Below are 19340 nucleotides of genomic sequence, written 5' to 3' on the forward strand. Positions count from 1 at the left end.
AAATGTTGGCATATAAATTTAATATGCCGACAGAGGCGCAACAACAACGACAACAACAACAAATCAAAAACACTTTTAAATGCGCACGTCGCAGCCGTAAAAAAGTCAACACATTTTACATACACTCAACATAAATACACACACACACACACACTCATATTCATACCTTCTGCAAATGCATATATTCGTTGATATTTATCTAATTTAGCTGTTTTATTTATTGAATGTTTAGCAGAGGCTCCGCAAATGGCAATCAGCCTATATTGTTGTACTTTCGATGTTATCGTTATTGTTGTTCATCATTTTCTTGTTGTTGTTGCCACCAACAATATGCCTCACACACTCTAAACATAAGTCTTGGATGTGTGTTGTGCATGCATAACAAAGGAATTCATCTTCGACTCTGACTCCTGAAGACACATCTTTGTGGCATTAAGTAAGCACGTGCAAACTTGCTTTTTTGAACAAACAGATCAAGGAATTGAATAAAAAACGATTGATCTGACTGAAATATAAGGGAGTACGAATAGAAGTAACTCTAAAATTAAATATACAACTATTAAAAAGTTACCCAATGATTCAAAAATTATACTACATTTTTATTTAACATACTTTAATTACACATTTACTATAGAATTGCATCATTATTTATTTTTTTTCATAATATTCTTATTATTATTAATATCGCAAATAATTTTAATATTCAATTACAACATGAATGGAGAATAAAAAACATTTGGTTTAATTACTTTACTGTTGACGACACGAGCAAACACGAGCATCGGGCAAAACTCATTGAACAAAACGATGAAAGAATTGAATAAATGCAGAAAAATGAATTAATAATATTATTAATTTAATGAGAGACAACTTTAATATAATCAATCAAAAATATCGACAAAAATGTTACTTTTGTTAGTTAAGTAAAGTATTGCACTTAAATAAAAAATATAACATTTTGGTTTCATTAAATTAAAGTTGTTTCTCAAAATAAAAACAAATTTTTGGGAACCTACTACAAATAATTAAAATAATTATGGAAAAAAATATGAATAGCACAAAAAAACAGAAAAACTGGCTGTATGTAGGGTTAAAAAAGGTAGCAAATAAAATTAGTAAACTTTTGATGTAGCAGCACTTTTAGTTACATTTTCTATTAGTGTATTTTTGTAACTTTCAATGTTTACCTCGACTCAGCGGAATAATTTTTGTGCATCATTTGCTCGAAATGAAAATGATTTTGAGCATAAACGAAGTAAGGGAAAGCTGAAAAATGCGCAATAATGGGAAACAAGTCTGTAAGCAAATGTTATGTGGAAGCTTTGTCTCCGAGTGTTGTTCAACTCTCTTCCTAATGGATGTGAAAGAAGTGGAATCAGCTTAAATTTCCCAGCAATAGCTATGACTCAGCTGATGTCGGTTGTCTGCTGCTGCTGCTGCGAAAAGCCTGAGCTGAGCAGAGTAAGGCGAAACAAAGCGCTTCGTTTTTGCTGTTTTTTTCTTTCTTTTTTTTTTGGCAGATAAGACAAATAGAGAAAGTAGCAGGTTGCCAGAGAACCGAATATAAAGCCGACAGCAACTATTTTCGGGCTTTGAGTGCACTTCACGTTGTCATTCTCATTCCCATTCTCATTCTCGTTCTCATTCTCGATTTCGCTATCGTTCTCGTTGTCATTGTCGTGTTTGGCACTGCAGTTGCCATTTGCCGTGTTGCAAGTTTGAATTTGCATGACATTCCAAACACTCACATGTTCAGCATGTCGCAGGCATTTCGACTTTATGTTTACGCATCCATTTCTCAGCTCTCTAGCGTCTCTGTCGTTTTCGCCCTTTGCTTAACTTTTCTGCACCATTGTTTTTGGTCTAATTGAAAACATTTTTGTTTGCACTTCATTAAACCCAAAGGCCAGCAACGAGCAAAGCTATAACAGGTTTGCAAAAACAAAAAAAAAAAAAGACAGGAAAGTATGAAAAACATTTGGAATATTTTAATACAAATATATTTTTGCAATTTAACAATGTTACGTTTACATTTTTGTACTTGTTGTTGTTGCTCTTTTAATCCAAAATGCAATCATTGAAATGCATTTTATTTAAGCTGTATTCGGTTATTTCATTTTTGCATACAAATTTGGTAGCTTTTGTATGCGGGCTCAAACCTCCAGCGACTTATTTTTATATGCTTACAACTATTGTGCTGTCTCAGTCAGCGTTTCTCCCTTTTTCTGTATGTTCGACTGTCTGTCTGCCTGTCTGACTGTCTTTCTGCTTGTCGGTGTGTGCAAATTCAATGGCATTTTGTGCTTTTCGAACTTTCAGTTGATTCTTTATTGTCAATCGAACAATAACGAAATCATCGGGCAAGTTACGCCAAACGCCGCAGACGCAGCACGGCGAAAACTTTAAGGTACTCTTCATAGGCAGCAATACTCAATATATGTAGTAATGTCTGTCAGGCAGTCTGTCGTTGACAGACAGACAGTACGCGTGACACGCCCCAGCAGTGAGATTTATATGCCCAGGCGATGTGACTCAATCAATGGCATTTGTGTTGTGCGAGAAGAGCAACAACAACGGCAACAATTCGAAAAAGAAGCAGAGAGCAGCAGCAAAGTAAAGCAACAGCAGCAGTAACAGCAACAGCAACAGCAGATCAGACAGTCAGAGTGAGACATGCACAGAATTTTGTGTAAAGAAATCAAAAATTTATACAAACTTTGCACAATGAATAAGCAACAACAAAAGGCAGCCATAGCTGTGTCCAGGGCATGCCCTGCTAGCTAGATAGATGCTGGGGATCCGCATCGTCCTCGTTTCATAGCAATTGCCGAAAATTGTTGCAGTTGGCGTTCCTCGTTCGCTCTCTTTGACAGCAACAGTAACTGCAACAGTAGCAGCAGCATCAGCATCAGCAGCAGCAACAAAATGGACACAGGAACTGAACTGCAACTGGAGGGAAGGCAGTATAACAAAAGGACAAGGCACAGTCGCCGGACTTCTCAGGATGTATGCGAGTGTGTGTGTGTGTATGTGTGTGTATGTGTGTGTGTTGGTACAGTAAGCTCTGCATGTTCATGTGCTGGAGAATTAATTAAAAATTCCGAAAATATCCGGTTAGCTCTTTATAACAATTTCTCATGTGTGTGTGTGAGCTTCTTTCTCATCTAGGCCAGAAAAATCTAGCTGTTGTTTGTATGAGTATTGTGCTTTAATATACTTTGACTTTTAAACTGAACAGGATACTATTTCCAGGCTATTTCCTATCAACTCTCTCTCTCTCTCTCTCAATCTCTTGGTCTGCCTTTCTTCACATTTATTTATATTATTTTTGGTTTTGGCCACTTGCCCAAGCGAACGCACACACACACACATACACATATAAATTCAATTTAAGTCAAGCATAGACGTATACGTAATATTTGATGCCGCTTTAATTGAGCGATTAAAGTTGGCCCCCGGCAAAATGTGGTATGAAATATATTTTATACAAAATTGTTGGAATTGAAATGCACGAGTATCAAGAAATGAAAATGGCAAGCCACAAAAATATTCCTGCCAAACATTTGCCAAATATTTGGTTTTACTTAATGGAAATATTAAAATAAACGTTCAACGAACATATATTTCATATATAATATATTTTTTGCAAAGCTTCGAATATTTATTAAAATGTTGTATTTATTTACGAAGCTTTACTTTTTTGTGTTGTATATGTATTTGTAATTTATTTGCTGATGATTGAAAGTCGCCAATAACAACAACAAGAGCAACATCAACTACATACAAAAGATGATTGTGAAAAGGAATGGCAAAATTAGAAAGGACGGAAGTGCTTTGACCGAGCATGACGAGGCAATTTTTCAATAAAAATGGTCGAGGCGCTCGTTAAAACCAAAACAATTGACCACATAAATTAGCGACATTAAATTGCCGGGTCAAGGGATAGCGAGAAAGTATGAAGAAGAATGCGAGCAGGATGTCAGGATGGCAGGATGTGCAAGCGATTGATTCAATTAATTGCCGAATTAAAAAGGGAAATTTGTGCGTTAAACGCCAAAGAGAGAGACCAAATAACAGAGGACGCTGTTATGACAAAGTTAGAAAAGCAAATAATAAATGATTTGTGAGGCCGGCCCAGAAAATGGCTCAAAATGTGGCCCGGAAAATACACACACACACACACAGGCACAGACAATGGTTACAGTCAACGCCCCCAAGGGGGATCTCTTAGACACAATTGAATTTATTATGGCATTTCAACTCGACAAGCATCAATTGAATATAATTTTATCAATGCCCGGCCAAAGAGCAAGAGCAACAACCATTCTGTGACTGCGATTCCGAATGCAATACCATTATTATTGGACTAAACCGAAACTATTTGCCTCAATGGCTTACAACACGACACACGAAAGAGATGGCAAGTGAGTGTGTGAATGAGATAGAAAAAGACAGAGAGAATGTTGGTCTAATGCCCTCGGGGTGTATTTTTCGCCACTTTCGTCAGTCGTTGGTCACAAAAGTGTTGACTGTCTTTGATTCTGTTTGTCTGCATCGCCGTCACCATATATAAATACTTACGAATGTGTGTCTCTGTGTGTGTATGTGTGTGTATTAGTGTGTGTGTATTGTGTTATATAACGTTGGGGAACTTTGTCATCAAGTGACTGCTCACTGTCGCGATTGCCTCCAGAGTTTTCTTACTGCCTTCTTCCTTCCAAAAAAAAAAGAAAAGAGCAAACTTGGTCATTTCACTCGATTGGCATATTCTCAGATGCCAATTGTGCGAGGCTTTCAAAATCAGTAAATATTTATTTACGATTTATTTCACTTATAACAAGTTTACGACAAATCAGGAAACTATAAGTTGATTCCACTCAGCGTGGAGTGCTTAAAGCTTTTGTTGTACTATTTTCGTGTGTTTTAATATTGTTGCATACTTTTTGGGGCTGCGATGCTTAGAATATTTTTTTGTACTTGTTTGTAGTTTGTAGCAAGTTTCTACATTTTAATTTAACCTCTATCTATAACTATATTCAATACCTTACACTACGTCGTCTCCATATTATGAAATTGATATTGTCCTTCTTGGAATTATGTTGTTGAAGTAGAAAATGCTTTAATTAATAAGCTTTCAACTTTAATAATGTAATAAAGTGTTGTTATGTTATTTCTGAATATAATAAACATATTCATATTTAATATTCAGACAATAATTTGAATGTTTTTAAATAACAAATTCACAAAACAAATTTTCTACACTATTTCTTTGAAATGAAACGGAAAATTGTATTTGCTATAAAGTGTTTTACTTACGAATTAAGAAAAAACACTATATTGTATTAAAACATGGAATTTTAAAGCTATTCAAATTAAACATTTAACATCGCAAATTCAAACAATAATTGCATGTTTTTAAATGACGGATTCGCTTACAGTCCAATCAAATTGTTTAACCAAGTAAAGTATTACCTGTGAATTGAGATAGCAATCATATGCCAGAAACAGAAACCAGAAACAATCGGCGACACTCGGTTGAAGGCAAACGCGAGTGGCATTAAATAGGGCAGATGCTTTCGAGCATGTCGAATGCTTTAATACATGGGGCTGCAAACGTGTAGCAAACCGCAATGTTGTGCGGATAAAATAACTATTAGGTATACGTGCGTGTAATGTTCGGGCAGAATAAAGGACATCTGTAGGCAGGCAGGCAGGAAACACAATCGAGCATTAACAAGCGATGCGTTGATTTTTTTGTATCGTTATTAACACGGCTTAATTAGCCACTGGCTTAAATAGCAGCACAAGCTTAAAGCATAATTTAAACATGTTTAATCACTATAAAACAACTGAACAGCACTTGAAAAATACGCAAAAAATGGCTATTGATGGATGGCAACAGTTGCTGTATTTATAAAAAAAAAAAGAAAAGAAAATTACTTCATTAGCAAAGATTAAAATAAAATCAATACCAATTTATGAGAGTGATTGAAGTAGCGTTACATAAGACATGGAAGTTTTCACAATCTGTAAAAATCATTTTAGTCAATTAAGCTACTTTTAGTAAAGATAATGATCGAAACTTACCGCCAGAAATGTTTGCATATTTGCCACAAAAAAAGTAGCCATCGATGCGGCAATCGCGTTGCGCACGCATCATCGAAAGCAGCAATGGCCGCCCGATGGCGGACCAACTGCATCCGGTTTTGTGCCAGTCGCTGTCATAGATCGCTGTGGCGAATTGCGCATTCTCCGTTTTCACACACTCCCCGCAATAGCAGTAGAGATAGATTTGCGATAGAATCGAGCACGTGAAGGCGGCAAAGAAGAGAACATCGGGTCTCCTGAGATTGGCGGACACCTGATAGCAGAGCACGCATAAATGCAGCGAGGCGACAAGGAATTGCACGCTGATCAGTGGGCGAAAGCATCGATTCAATGTGTTGCACATGTCGAGAGTGGCCTGGTAGAGCGGCAAGATATTGGCCACATTCGAGAGGGTGTCATCGAGAGTTTCGCCAACGAAATGCTGCATTTTGTATTGGGCAATTCGAAACAATGCGCATAGATTGTGAGTCAGCGAACAGAAGAGCGTGTCCACGCAAACCGTTGGCAGCAGGACACCAAATGCGGCAGCCACATTCCACACATAGGCGACCAAATAGTTGAGCACCCAACGATTGTCCCACGGATAACTGCAACAATACACCTCACGAATATCTCAAACACATTCCATGGAAACAACTATCAAACTCACACGCTGGGAAACGGCAACTCCGGCTGCACTTCCCCAATAGCTGAGGCAGACCGTATGAACGTGCTCCAGAACATGCGCAGCAGGGGCAACATACAGGCCGATGCGGCAGCCAGTTGAAAGCAGTTCCTATAGAGTCCGCTAATGAACTGTTCCCGTTTGTTGACCTCCTCGATGATGCGAGCATAATTCACTATGCGACTCTCTGGCGGCGGATTATTTATTACGAATTATTTACAAGTGAGAAAGCTACATTCGAGTGTGTTCGACTGTGAGATTCCCGATACCCATTGTGAATAAAAGTAAATTAGTGCGATATTATTCTTAAAATATACCTAATATACATCGCAAAAATACTAACATATACCAATGGCTATATATGCAAAATATACTAGTCAGCCAAAGTAACTAAGATCAATAATAAGTAGGCGATTCCATACAAACTATTGTATTTCTTAAATAAGTTCTACAATTTTTATCTAATCGCAACAACTGATCGCATTTACAGGAATTATGCCAGATCAATTCTTCGGCCTGATACACATACATAGGTGCCATTAGAATGAAATCCTGATGATTTTTAGGTGGTCCTAACATTTAAGAGATGTGTGTAGAAATTTGAAAAATCAAATCAAAATTAAAGATTGCTAGGATTTGCTAAGTTTAGATGTGGTGAAATGTTTACCGAAGATGACGAACGGCTTCAATCAGTATATCACCCTTGAATGGAAAATTGTTGAATAGAGAAAATCAATTTTTTTAAAACAAATGGTAAGCTGGAAACTTTTTAATTGGGCTGTTAAATACTTTAGTTGTTATTGTGTTAACCAAAATCTTCACTTCAAAATTACGCTGTTCATTTGAATTTTTTTCGATTTGCGGAAGCGGAAGTGGGCATTGCAAAACCTAACAAGTGATGTCAACAAAATGATATCTCTATATCACATAGACTCTGAGATCTAGCTGCTCATAAGGACAGCCAGACTGACATTACAATTCATATACTTTATGGGGTCGGAGATGCCTCCTTCTGTGTGTTACATACATTTCCGGCAGGCACAAATATATATAGTAATTCCCTTCTACCTATGGGGTAAAGGGTATGAAAATGTAATTCGCTTACCTCTGTGCAACAGTTGGCGTATCCTTTCGATTAGCTGCACCAAATCCTTGTGCAGCCAAATGATCAAACCGAATTTGCACAGCGCCAGCAGATCAATCAGCATTGAGCACAGTCCGTCGGTTAGTTGATCCACATTCTGCATATTCTGCAGACAAAATGCCGCAGTAAGTGGCAGAAATGTAAGTACAGACATTATGCTGCCAATTGTCCTGCGAGGCAATATCCAGCTGTCGCCGTGGCATGCAAATATATTGAATCCCAAGAGTCGAAAGTAGACAGACTGCAGCTTGAGAAACTTGTTCGTGAGCATGTTTGCAAACTGAAAATGTGCGTTGCTGTCGTTGCTGCTCTTGCTTTTATATGTGTATTGACAAAAACTCATTCGACGTAGCCATGCACAAAGCAGCAGATGTCTAATTGCAAAATAATTGACAAATATACAAACACATCGTGCAATATGTCACACATTTTGTATATTGATACTTATGGGTAACTTGTGCACTCATTAAATTTAAATGCATGCTCATTATGGGCACTCAGTCCGATAATCGATATCAAGTGACTTCAACTTGCAGACAAAGGATTTCCTTTGGTGCATGTCAAAGTTCAAGCCAGTCGACTGAAGGCCGGCAAACATATTGCATATCAAATACTTTCACAGCACAAAAGCTTTCACATGACATTGCGGGAAAAGGTTGTATTCGCATTGTTGTTATTCAATATTATACATATGTTTATTATTGTTCATTATATACAGCAAATTTTTGTTGAGTAAAGAAAACAAATATAAAATGAGCTTTAACGAGATGTTACAGTTATTGCACTTGCTCTAGAATTATTATATAAATAAAGTTTTTTTATCATGACTGTTTTTATTAACATGCTAATCCAACTAATTCTTAAGAGGAAGCAGCTTAAAAGTTCCTTATTTCAAATACATCTACTCAAATAACGTAAGATAAAGGGGTGAATTTTAACTATTTTATTGCAATAAAATTTAAAAACTGGAAAAATTAAAGGAAATTATATTGGCCATAAGTATAGATATATAATAAGTAATTTTGTAAAGTTTTATAAATTTACTTTATAGTTCCGAATAGTTGAAGCTATTTTTATAAGCGATTTCACTACTTTTGAAACGTTTTTAACAATTCTGAAATATATTTCCACATTGTCGAAACTTTTGGTACTTCGACATTACATAGTACATCATTAAATTAATATCAAGGAGCTTAAAAAAATTAACAATAAAATTGTAATATGCAAACATTCGTTTTTCAGAATTTTTATTTATTTTATTTATTATACTTACAGCTTAGAATGAAATTGTAAAGTAAAATAATATAGCCAGAATATCTTTCTTTGAAATTATGAGAAGACTCTTTTAAATTGAAAAATTACTTTTCGTAAACTGATTACATAAATTAAAATTATATTTTAATGCTATGATTGCAATTGTAAAGATTAAAACAAAGGCATATTTAGACATTAAACAATTTTTTAAATGCACAAAAGTTAATTAACGTACAATCTGCTTTGCTGCAATTGTAATTACGAAAGAGGTATCTTAGAGTAGAGGATACTCAAATAGATTCTGCTGCGTTATTTATAATAAACAAATCGTATAATAACATGTTGATGTAATCAAAATGCAAATGCAGCTTGTTTCATGTTTTTAGTTTCAAAGTCTTTGCATCCTTAAGTCCCCAAAATAGTAAACAACAACAATAACAACAAAAAGGATAACAACAATGTCATGCTGAAAATGGTGCGGATTGTGAGCTGCTTACAGTTCTGTTTGCGCAATAAATTATACTTAATTAAAAACAATTAAAAGCAAATCCAATTTTGTTTTGCATAGATCTACATAAAGGCGTGTCCTGTTGCCCGCCCCCCCACTTCTACTTCCGGTGTCTTGGCTGCCAGGATATGCGTGTTGGGGCAGCATGTGAAAATTCCAGGGCAAATATTTGGCAACAATTCTCGGCAAAAACTAAACAAATCTTTGTAACATTTCAAATGTGCAAAGTTTTGCCCTCGCTCTCGCATTGATAATCCAAGCATTAAAGTTGATTTTGAGAATATTTTAATTATTCAATGTATGTGTGTGTGTGTATAACTTCGGTTCCACTGCAAAATGCTGGGCGAAGGTCAGCTGGCCAAAAGTGTGTGAAGTAGCTCAACAGTTGGCCAGAACTATTTGACCAACATGCAATCATGTGGGGCAACAAAATTCATGCAATTACTGCCAACATGCAATCGGGCCACTTACATAATGTGGACATGTGTGTCTGTGTGTGGCAAGGTTGCAAGGTTGCACGATTGCATAATTCTGGGTGGTGTAGTAAATTGTGAAAGGCCGGCCGGCAAACGAAGTGAGAAGATTTGACAAATATTGACAGCATAATTAATTGGTTGCATATCGTACATATTTTGTAAGCGCCCTGGCATCATAATATTTGCTGTTGCTTATTTAATTATTAACAATAACAATTTCATTATGCGACTTTTGCATTTTACGACCGTAATTAATTACAATTTTTGACAAGCATCCCGCCTGGATTTACTCAACCCCAAAAAGCAAGACGAGATAGAGATACAGATACAAATGGAGATGGAGATTGAGATAGTGAGAGAGAGAGAGAGAAAATCATTCCGTTAGGAATGGATAAAACTTTTCAGCTGGCCTACGTCTAGGCACATAAAACAAACATTGACACACTGCCACGCCCACCCACTAAAGGAGAGTTGAGTTTATACAGTATTTTGTTGCAGAAAACTTGCTGCAAACTCAGCTGCCAACTCGCTCCTTGTACTGAACAAGTGCAAAACTGGGCAGCGGGCAGCGCGTTTCAAACTCCCAAGAACTTTTCGCACAACGTCGTATTGTTATTGCTATGCTGATGTTATTGTTGTTGTTGTTGTTGTTGTTGATGTTGTGCAAATACACTCAGTCGACAAAGGAATTGCACCGCAAATTCGTTCAGTTTGTCGCAGTTGAGATACGATAAGTAGCTAAAGGATAAATTGGCTTATCTACAAATTCAAAGCATACTTTGAAAGGAAATTTATTTTCCTGTAAAGGAATTAGTTTAATATTAATACATTTCTCATTTCATTTTTTTAATTAAGTACTGTTATTTAAGAACTCATGAATTTATGTATATTTTTATTTACATGTTTATTTATTTATTTCTTTATTTAATTATTCATATATTAATTATACAATTTACTTATTGTTTAAACAGACATTATTTAATTATATTTTTATCTATATATTTATTTATTTAACAAGTTATTTTCTAATTAAATTACTTATTTACTTAATGAAATTTATTAGCGGAAGGATAAAGTACATAATCTAAATAATTGAAGCACACTTTTAGGCGAACATTTTGTTTGGCTTGTTTTTGTACATGTGTCGATAATTTCTGAAATATTCCGTCATAATGATTTATTATTTATTTGTTTTAATATTTATGTATATATTTATGTATTTTAATTATTATTATTTACAATTATATATATATTTATTTATTTTTTCGCCGACTAATTTACGTGATTACTTAATTTAATATTAGCCAAGAGAGTTTAAGACAATTACAATATTACAACCCAATTAAATAAAATGTTATAACTATATAGTATAAATTGTATTCATTTTATAATAATAAACTGTTTCTTTTGTTTTAAGTTAAACAATAACTTAACTGAAGAATGAAATAAATCCAATATTAAATCGCCATGTTGGGAAACTCTTAAAACAATTCAAGCTATTACAAAACTATTAAATCAATACTTATTTATTAAATTAAAAGTAGTAATTAGCTTGTTTTTCTTAGGCTTTAAATGCTTTTGCTTTTAATTAAATAATAACTTAACTAAAGAAACCCATTTAAACATATGCATAAATGCAATATTAAAGTAAGATATTTCAATACACAAACTTTTGATAGATTTGCAGCTGCTTCATTTATAACCAAAGAAAGTTGCTAACAATAAAGTTGTTATTATAGAAGTTCCGCGCTAGAAATTTTGCAGTGTATTTCGAACTTCGCTCATGTAATTGCGCTTAGTTTAATTTGCCATTTTGTAGCCATTGCTGCCGCTGTTTCTGTCGCTGCTGCTGCTGCTGTCGGTGTTTTCTTGGTGCTGTTGGCTGTTGGCGATGCAATGCTCGGACAGCAGTTGAATCCAAAATGAAATACTTGATTTCAGCCTCCATGGAATTTGCGAGCAAGTGCAGCAGAAACAAGCGAAGTTTGGGGGCGAGGAAGGAGTGCCAGAAACTTTGCTGTTCGCACAGGAAGTCAACTTGGCATCCTTGTGCCTGCCGACGCCGACTTCGACTTCGACTCTGACTCTAACTCCAACTTCAGTTGTGACTCTGGCCAAGTAAAATGACGATGAAAACGAGGACGGAGTTGAAGATGAAGACGATGAAGACGACGACGACGCCGACGCCGACTGTGGAGCAGTTTACTTAAAATGTTTAGTGGAAAGTGTTTTAAAATACATTAAAAAGTTCACGGCTGCCATGGCACGCATAGAATTTATGCGAATTTGGTGAACTCTAGAGTGGAAACTTTTTACATTTGCGCCCGCCCAATCAACTTAAATATTTGTTTAGCTCAAGCAGCTCAGCTGAGCCATAGAGCTCTTAAGCTAAACTCAGCCCAAAAAAATAAAATACATATGAAATGCTACAGATACATAATGTATAAGACAAAAGAAAAAAGAATACTCAAGTACTCGCACTCGCTTAAATAAAAATTAAAGTACATACATATATCCATACATTTGGAAGTAAAGTAGCTGTAATTAATGCCTGACAAAAAACAAAAACAAAAAAAACATGTATTTGGAGTGCTGACATATCATATCAAAGATACAAAGTGCGCAGATACAAATGTATCTATAGATTTAGCGCGGTTTCGCCGTGAGCGCCTTTTGCTACGTCATTTAATGAGCTCCTTTTACTACCCATATCATATCTACATATTTATACCCACTACGTATAGCTTCGAAGGGTATTACAAGTTTGTGCTGAAAGGAAATATTTGTAAAAGACAGAAGGAAGCATCTCCAGCCACATATTCTTGATCAACGTCAATAACAAAGACGATGTAGTCAGATCCGTAGGACTGTCTGTCTGCTGTTGTTTGACTATCTGGTATATTTTGTGCTCTATTGTATATAGTGTATGTAGTGCATTTGGTATATATTTATACCAAATATAGCTGTTGGTATATTTGAGTATATTTTATATGTTAAATTGGTACAATTTATGAATAATATAGGAGTATTTATGTCCTCCGATATATTTTAGTATTTTTCGGTATATTTTAAAAAATAATTCCGCATTGTCCGCCTATTATTCAAAAAGACGATGTAGTCAGGTCCGTCGGTCTGTCTGTCTAGTGTTGCTTGACTATCTGGTATATTTTGTGCACTATTGTATATATTGCATGTAGTATATTTAGTATATATTTATACCAAATATAGTTGTTGGTAAATTGTTGTATATTAAATTGATATAATGTATGAATAATATAAGAATATTTATGTCCATCGGTATATTTGAGTATTTTTTGGTATATTAATTCAGGATATTTTCAAAATAATACCGCAATGTCCGCCTATTATTCAAAACAATGGATAGCAGGTATCTGACAGTCGAGAACACTAACTTGTTTTAATCTTAGCGAGGGAAAAATTGACAGGCGAATGCGAGGAATATAATTTCAGCTATTCAAGGTGAATCTGCATGAACTCAAACGTCGTGTGTTTACGTCTTGATTTGATACGCTTCGAGGAAAAACTGTCGAATTCGCAAAAATGACAAAGTCATAATTCATATCTTTTACTGCCGTGCGGAAAGGAAAAACGTAAATGAGCAGAGTTATTTCCATAAGCAAACAAACAAACAACAAACGTGCATAAGTAATTTGTTTTTCCTGCCTTTTATAATTTCGCTATGATGGGAAAATAAGCCAACCTTTGTGTGCGTGTTTCTCTTTCTCTTTAACAATATTTTATTTTATTTTATTTGTGTGGATATTTTTCGTTTCGTTTTTGTTGTCGGCAATTTCCAATTTTCCAGCTGCAAGCCGCAATTTGCTGAAATGAACAGTTCTTATCAGCGCATCTGTTTACTGATTTCCAGTTGTCCATGTGACAGTTGTCGCAAAATCGTTTTAAATAAATACATAGTATACGTATAAATATTGTTAAAGTCACACACAATTGCAAAGTTCACAAGGCAATGCAAAGTATTCGCATCGAAGTTACCCTGTAATAATTTGAATACCACAAATCGAGTTTTGTTCAATATACCCCACATGAAGTTCTCTTTGCTTACAGAGTATTGTCAACAGATATTAAACACAATTGTTTGGCTTAATACATGCAATAAACGCATTTAATTAAATAACCTATTTAATGCGTTACAGTAAAAAAAAAATATAATGAATAAATACAAATATCACAGAGGGAAAACTTAAGAGAAATTTCCTATTAAATTGATTCAACTAATGAGAATGACAGTCCACAAAAAAACAAAAAACAAAAAACGCGTAAAACTATAATAAAATTAATTTAATTTTTGCCAACAAAAAGGAAAATAAATGAATGATGTCAATTGGCATTCAAAATTGCATTACAGCCAAGCGAAGAGCAAACAAAATGCATAGCAATCATCCGTAAAGCTATTTATAGCTCTTTTAATGCTCGATGAATACGTTTAAGGATAAGCATAAAGAAAGCCTTTTGAATAGTTAAGCTAAATGTTCTTTTTTTTTAATGGACTTATTAATAAATTTAAACCAATGTGCTAAGCCTTAGCTTTAAGCATAGTTTAAGAAGAACTGCGGCTATGAAAACAAAAATGTGCAAAACTTTTGTCTAGCAAAATAAACATTGGTTTAAGTAACAACTAATTAAATATTCAATATTTGCCTCTAAAGAAACAAAACTTATATAAACAATTTTCTTAGCTTGACAACCTTATATATCAATTTCAAGGGTATTGCAGTTAAGCAAAATAAAATAAATATTTATATTCGACATTTTTATTTCTAGTGCCTTTGTTGTCAATCAACAAATTGCGTGACACTTGACATAACATTTACATTTTATTTGCTGCTGTGCTGCAATTTAATATAGTTATCATATTTGAATGTCAAAAGGCTGGCAGCTCAAAATGTTATAAATTTCATTTACAGCTCAATAATTGAGTTACAATCAACTGCAGTAAAATGCAACAAAATTGAAAAATATTTCCAATGAATTCTTAGATTGTTACAAAATAAAGAGCTGCTTTAACAAAGTTAAATAGTTTCTGGTAGCCAATAAAAATTTTAATTTGATTTTTACGCAATGTTGCAACTACATAGATACAAAATTTAAAACATAATCTAAAATTATTTGCAGCCGATTGAGACTGAAGCTGAAAGGCAACTGAGCTCCAAAGAGACTTGGCAACAGCAAACGAAACAAAACGGAAGCGGAAACGCAACGAAATGGAATGAAATGGGAGAGAGAGAGAGTGCGTGAGTGAGAGAGCGGCAAAGTGAAACATTTCTCTTAGGAAATATTTAAGAGCAATGCTTAAGCGTTGCTTCATAGTTTTGTGCGGCCAAGTTTTCGCAGTTGTGTCAACAATGGCCAACATCTTAAGCAATATTTACACGCTTCAAGTATCAACACAAATGACAATAAACAACGCGGATTGCTTCACACATTGCTGGCACCCCGAAAATTGAATTAATTGCAACATGTTTGCTTGCTGTCTTGCCACTTGCCACTTGCCACACGCAGCATCATCATCAATGCCACTCCCAGGCGGCATTTAAAAGATGGCAGGTAGTTGCTTGGTTGCCTCTTTGCTGCAGGGCAACACCACACACATTTTTGATGACCATAATGACAACAATTAAATATAAATCACCGAGCAAGCAACAAGCCAACAACAACAAGCCAACAACAACAAGCTTTCCTTCTGCTCGGGGCCAAAAGCGCGACGCACGCATACAATTAGCTTTTATGGCCGCGAGGCGAAAGGAAACTCGACTTTGGCTCGGACGCACTTGCTGAATGGTACTCGTAATTTGAAAATATGGTAATTATGAAGCGGATTTCGCATAAAAAAAAATATAACAAAAAATGTAAGAGAGAAAACAATAAAAAGAAAAAACAGAATATGGTGTTTGGAGTGTGGAGTGAACCTCCTGACACCGCGACGCTGTCTGTTCTAATTAGGCGCACATAAATTGTGCCACAAGGAGTGTAATAAAAGCAACAAATCCTAAATAACAATTAAAACAATTTACAAGATTAAAAACACCTTAAGGCAGTTGCTTTAATATTTTAATTAAAAATTCTTCAGCCGCAATATGCTTGCGGGCAGCTCGAGGTGTGGCAGCTCCCCCTCTCCACTCCCCTTCCCCCTCTCCCCATTTGAGACTCCTCCTTGTTGTGGCTGTTGCTAATACCGCGTTGCCGCGTTAGTTAAAGCCACTGGTCGAGTGCTCTGAATGGTCTCCGGAGGCCTATGACTTTGAATTATTGCAGGCCGAGTCATAAATTAAGTGCTGCAAAGTGTGTGCCTCATAGGGGGCTGTTAAGGGAAGCACTCCGAAGAGGGGAAGGGGCGGGGGTAAGAGCCAACAGCCTGTGGCAGGTGGCTACTAAACCTTCTTGAGTACCATTTAGCGTCTGCTAAACAATCCAAAATGCCTCGACAAGGCTATCGAAATCTATATATTATGTGTACATATTCTGAACACAACAAAATTATAATATTATATACAATTTGCTAAGTAAATAAGATAAAGCATAAACAACTTATTGCAACCATTCTTAAACTAAAGAATAATATACATAAATCAATAAAAAACAAAATATGAAACAATAAGAAATTGAAAAAATATTCTTAATATCTACACAAGATTATACTTCAACTTTCCCAAATATTAAATACAGTAATTTGTAGCGAGTTTTAAAAGGTTTTCTCCTTTCTAAAGAGCGCAAATTTCAATTCAAGTTTTTAATCAAAAATATGTTTTGTAACAAAAATAAAAAAAATAAAGCACGTTTCCAAATGTTTTCCAACAAAAAATGAAGTTATATTTTAGTAATTGTAATTAGTTATGTATTTGTGAATGTATTTATTGGATTTTAATAAGTAAACAAACATAAGCAGTGAAATAAATATTATGTTCAATTTCAATTACCTACAAAATGTTAATTCTAATTTCTTGAAGCTACTTCTAGTTATAAGTCTTAGTTATTTTGGCTGACAATGTTGTATATTAAATGTAGTATTATGTCAATATTTTGCAGTATTATATTGGTATTTTCGCGCTATTTTTGGTGTTTTGTGGTATGTTAGTTTGGTATATTTTAAGAATTATACTCCACTATTTAGCTTTTATCAGAGTCGAGCACACTAGCTTTCTTAGATGTTGTAAGTTTATTGGAAAACAAAGCATTTTAATTATTTATTTAAAAGGTTAGCTATAATTAAAATTAATACTAACGCTATTGGTAAAGCAATGGCAGCGAAGGCCTTCAGCTTAGAAAAGCATTTTAATTGATGAAATTTAAGGTAATCTGTCTAACTACATATTGTTGTGAATAATAAAATGAATTAAAAATATATATATAATATATTTGCTTTTACTTAAATAATGTTTCTTAACATACTCGTATTGTAATAAAAATTGTTATAAAATATCTTTTTAGCTGAAAATTGTTTTTCTTCAGAATTATGGACTTACATAAGAAAATATTATACAAAAAGATCATAAAGTCAATGATCCTTATTGTTAATATCTTAGTTATCTTCCTTAAATGTATTAAAATATATTTAACTAGATCAATATTATAAAATAAATAAGTAATTTAATCGTTTAACGAAACAATTATTTTGCTAAAGCTAATTAAATATATATATACTTTATGCTTCCACCAAATAAATTGAATTTATAACTATTGAACATTAATTTATATATTTTAAAAATATATATTTATAATTGTCTGTTCAGTTTTGGCTATTCAACTTGATTTGCTAATATAGATAATAGTTTAAGGCATTGTTAATTGTAAGCCGCTTAGAACAATTAAGCTAAATTTCATTGTTAACCTTGTTTCTCCTCCCTGAAAATCAATTAACACTTCTTTAAGTAGCTTATGAAACCTCTGATCATTTTAGAGTAAATTACTTGAAAACTTATAGCACTGTAATTAAATTAGTTAAGCAGATAATCTAGCTGTTTAAATGGGGAAATTTAGAAGAACAAATGAAGAAAATTTAATCACTTAACATGATCAAATGATTATCGAACTAAGCTGGAAAAATAGAGAAAAAGAGAAGCCAGATGTAAAATCTATTCTAAAATGTTGTGCATTTGCTAAGGAGAAAAGCAATAAAATTGCTGTGTGTTGCTGAGTATTATAGCCAAGACCATTTGGCCAAAAGATGAACAAATAAACCTCCAAAGGGGGAGGAGAGGAGGAGAAGAGAAACAGGCAAAACTTGTTGCATAAAGTGCGACACCTAGTCGAAGAGTAAAGGGGAAGAGGAAGCTGAAGTGAAAGCTGAAGGTTGTAAGCGGAGTTGTAGGCACAGCAATTTGAACACAATAAAGCTGAACAGTCTGAGCCTGAATATTAAATCCAATTGGAGGCGAAGGCGAATGCGAAGGCCTCAAACCCTCATAAATAAAAGCGCGCCAAGGATTTGACTGCAACAGCAGCGAGGAACGAGGAACGAGTTAAGCGGCATCGCAGGACACACAGGACACTCAGGACACAGACGTTGTGGCCGCGCAATCAAATTCAGATACTTGAGAAGCCTCTCTCTCCCCCTCTTCCCTCCTTTTCCCCTCCTTCTCCTGCCTTTGCCTCTGCTGCTTAAGTGTCGTAAAGTCCTTTTGCGTGCAACAACAACAACAACAACATCATCAGCAGGGGCTTTTATGATTTATGCAACTATCGCCTGCAGCGGCGACAGACTCCGGTCCCCGCCCCCCTTCCCCGTCTCCCTCTCTCACCCTTCTCTACTCTTCCCTCTTCCAGTCAGAGTCACATTCAGCCCATTGCCGAAATCCTTGAGGCGCGCCTCAGTATTTTTTTCTCGCTTATTTTTCTGCTTCTTTTTGGCCAAAATGTCTCAGTCGCCGTCTCCTCCATCTCCGTCTCCGTCCCCCCGTCTCCGTCTCCAGCTTCGTTTCGTGGTTCTTCAAATTGTGCAATTTTTATGGCTGCGCAGAGGGCAAAGGTTTAAGACGAGCCAGCGGGGGGAGAGGTGGGGTGTGGCATTCATGAATAAAAGATTTCCAAGTGTGCCGCCTTCCGCGTTTCTCCTTCCTCCCCTCCCCCTCCCCAGCGCTTCATCCACACTCGCTGTTTTCTCTCAATTTATTATGCTTTTGGCCTTGCCGAGTGCAAATAATAAGCAGC

At 35.2% G+C, this 19340-nt stretch overlaps 1 protein-coding gene across 1 annotated transcript; it reads right to left on the reverse strand.

Moving 5' to 3' along the window:
- Window positions 1-5896: 5896 nt before the first annotated feature.
- Window positions 5897-8187, reverse strand: LOC133837997 (putative odorant receptor 98b). Its single transcript, XM_062268919.1, is given in 5 exon segments — window positions 5897-6027; window positions 6088-6120; window positions 6122-6695; window positions 6758-6959; window positions 7878-8187. Coding segments are annotated over 5 exon segments (1170 nt in total). The 3' UTR covers window positions 5897-5976.
- Window positions 8188-19340: the final 11153 nt, after the last annotated feature.

Source organism: Drosophila sulfurigaster, chromosome 2R, assembly GCF_023558435.1.
Source record: "Drosophila sulfurigaster albostrigata strain 15112-1811.04 chromosome 2R, ASM2355843v2, whole genome shotgun sequence".
Classification (NCBI taxonomy): Eukaryota; Metazoa; Arthropoda; class Insecta; order Diptera; family Drosophilidae; genus Drosophila; species Drosophila sulfurigaster.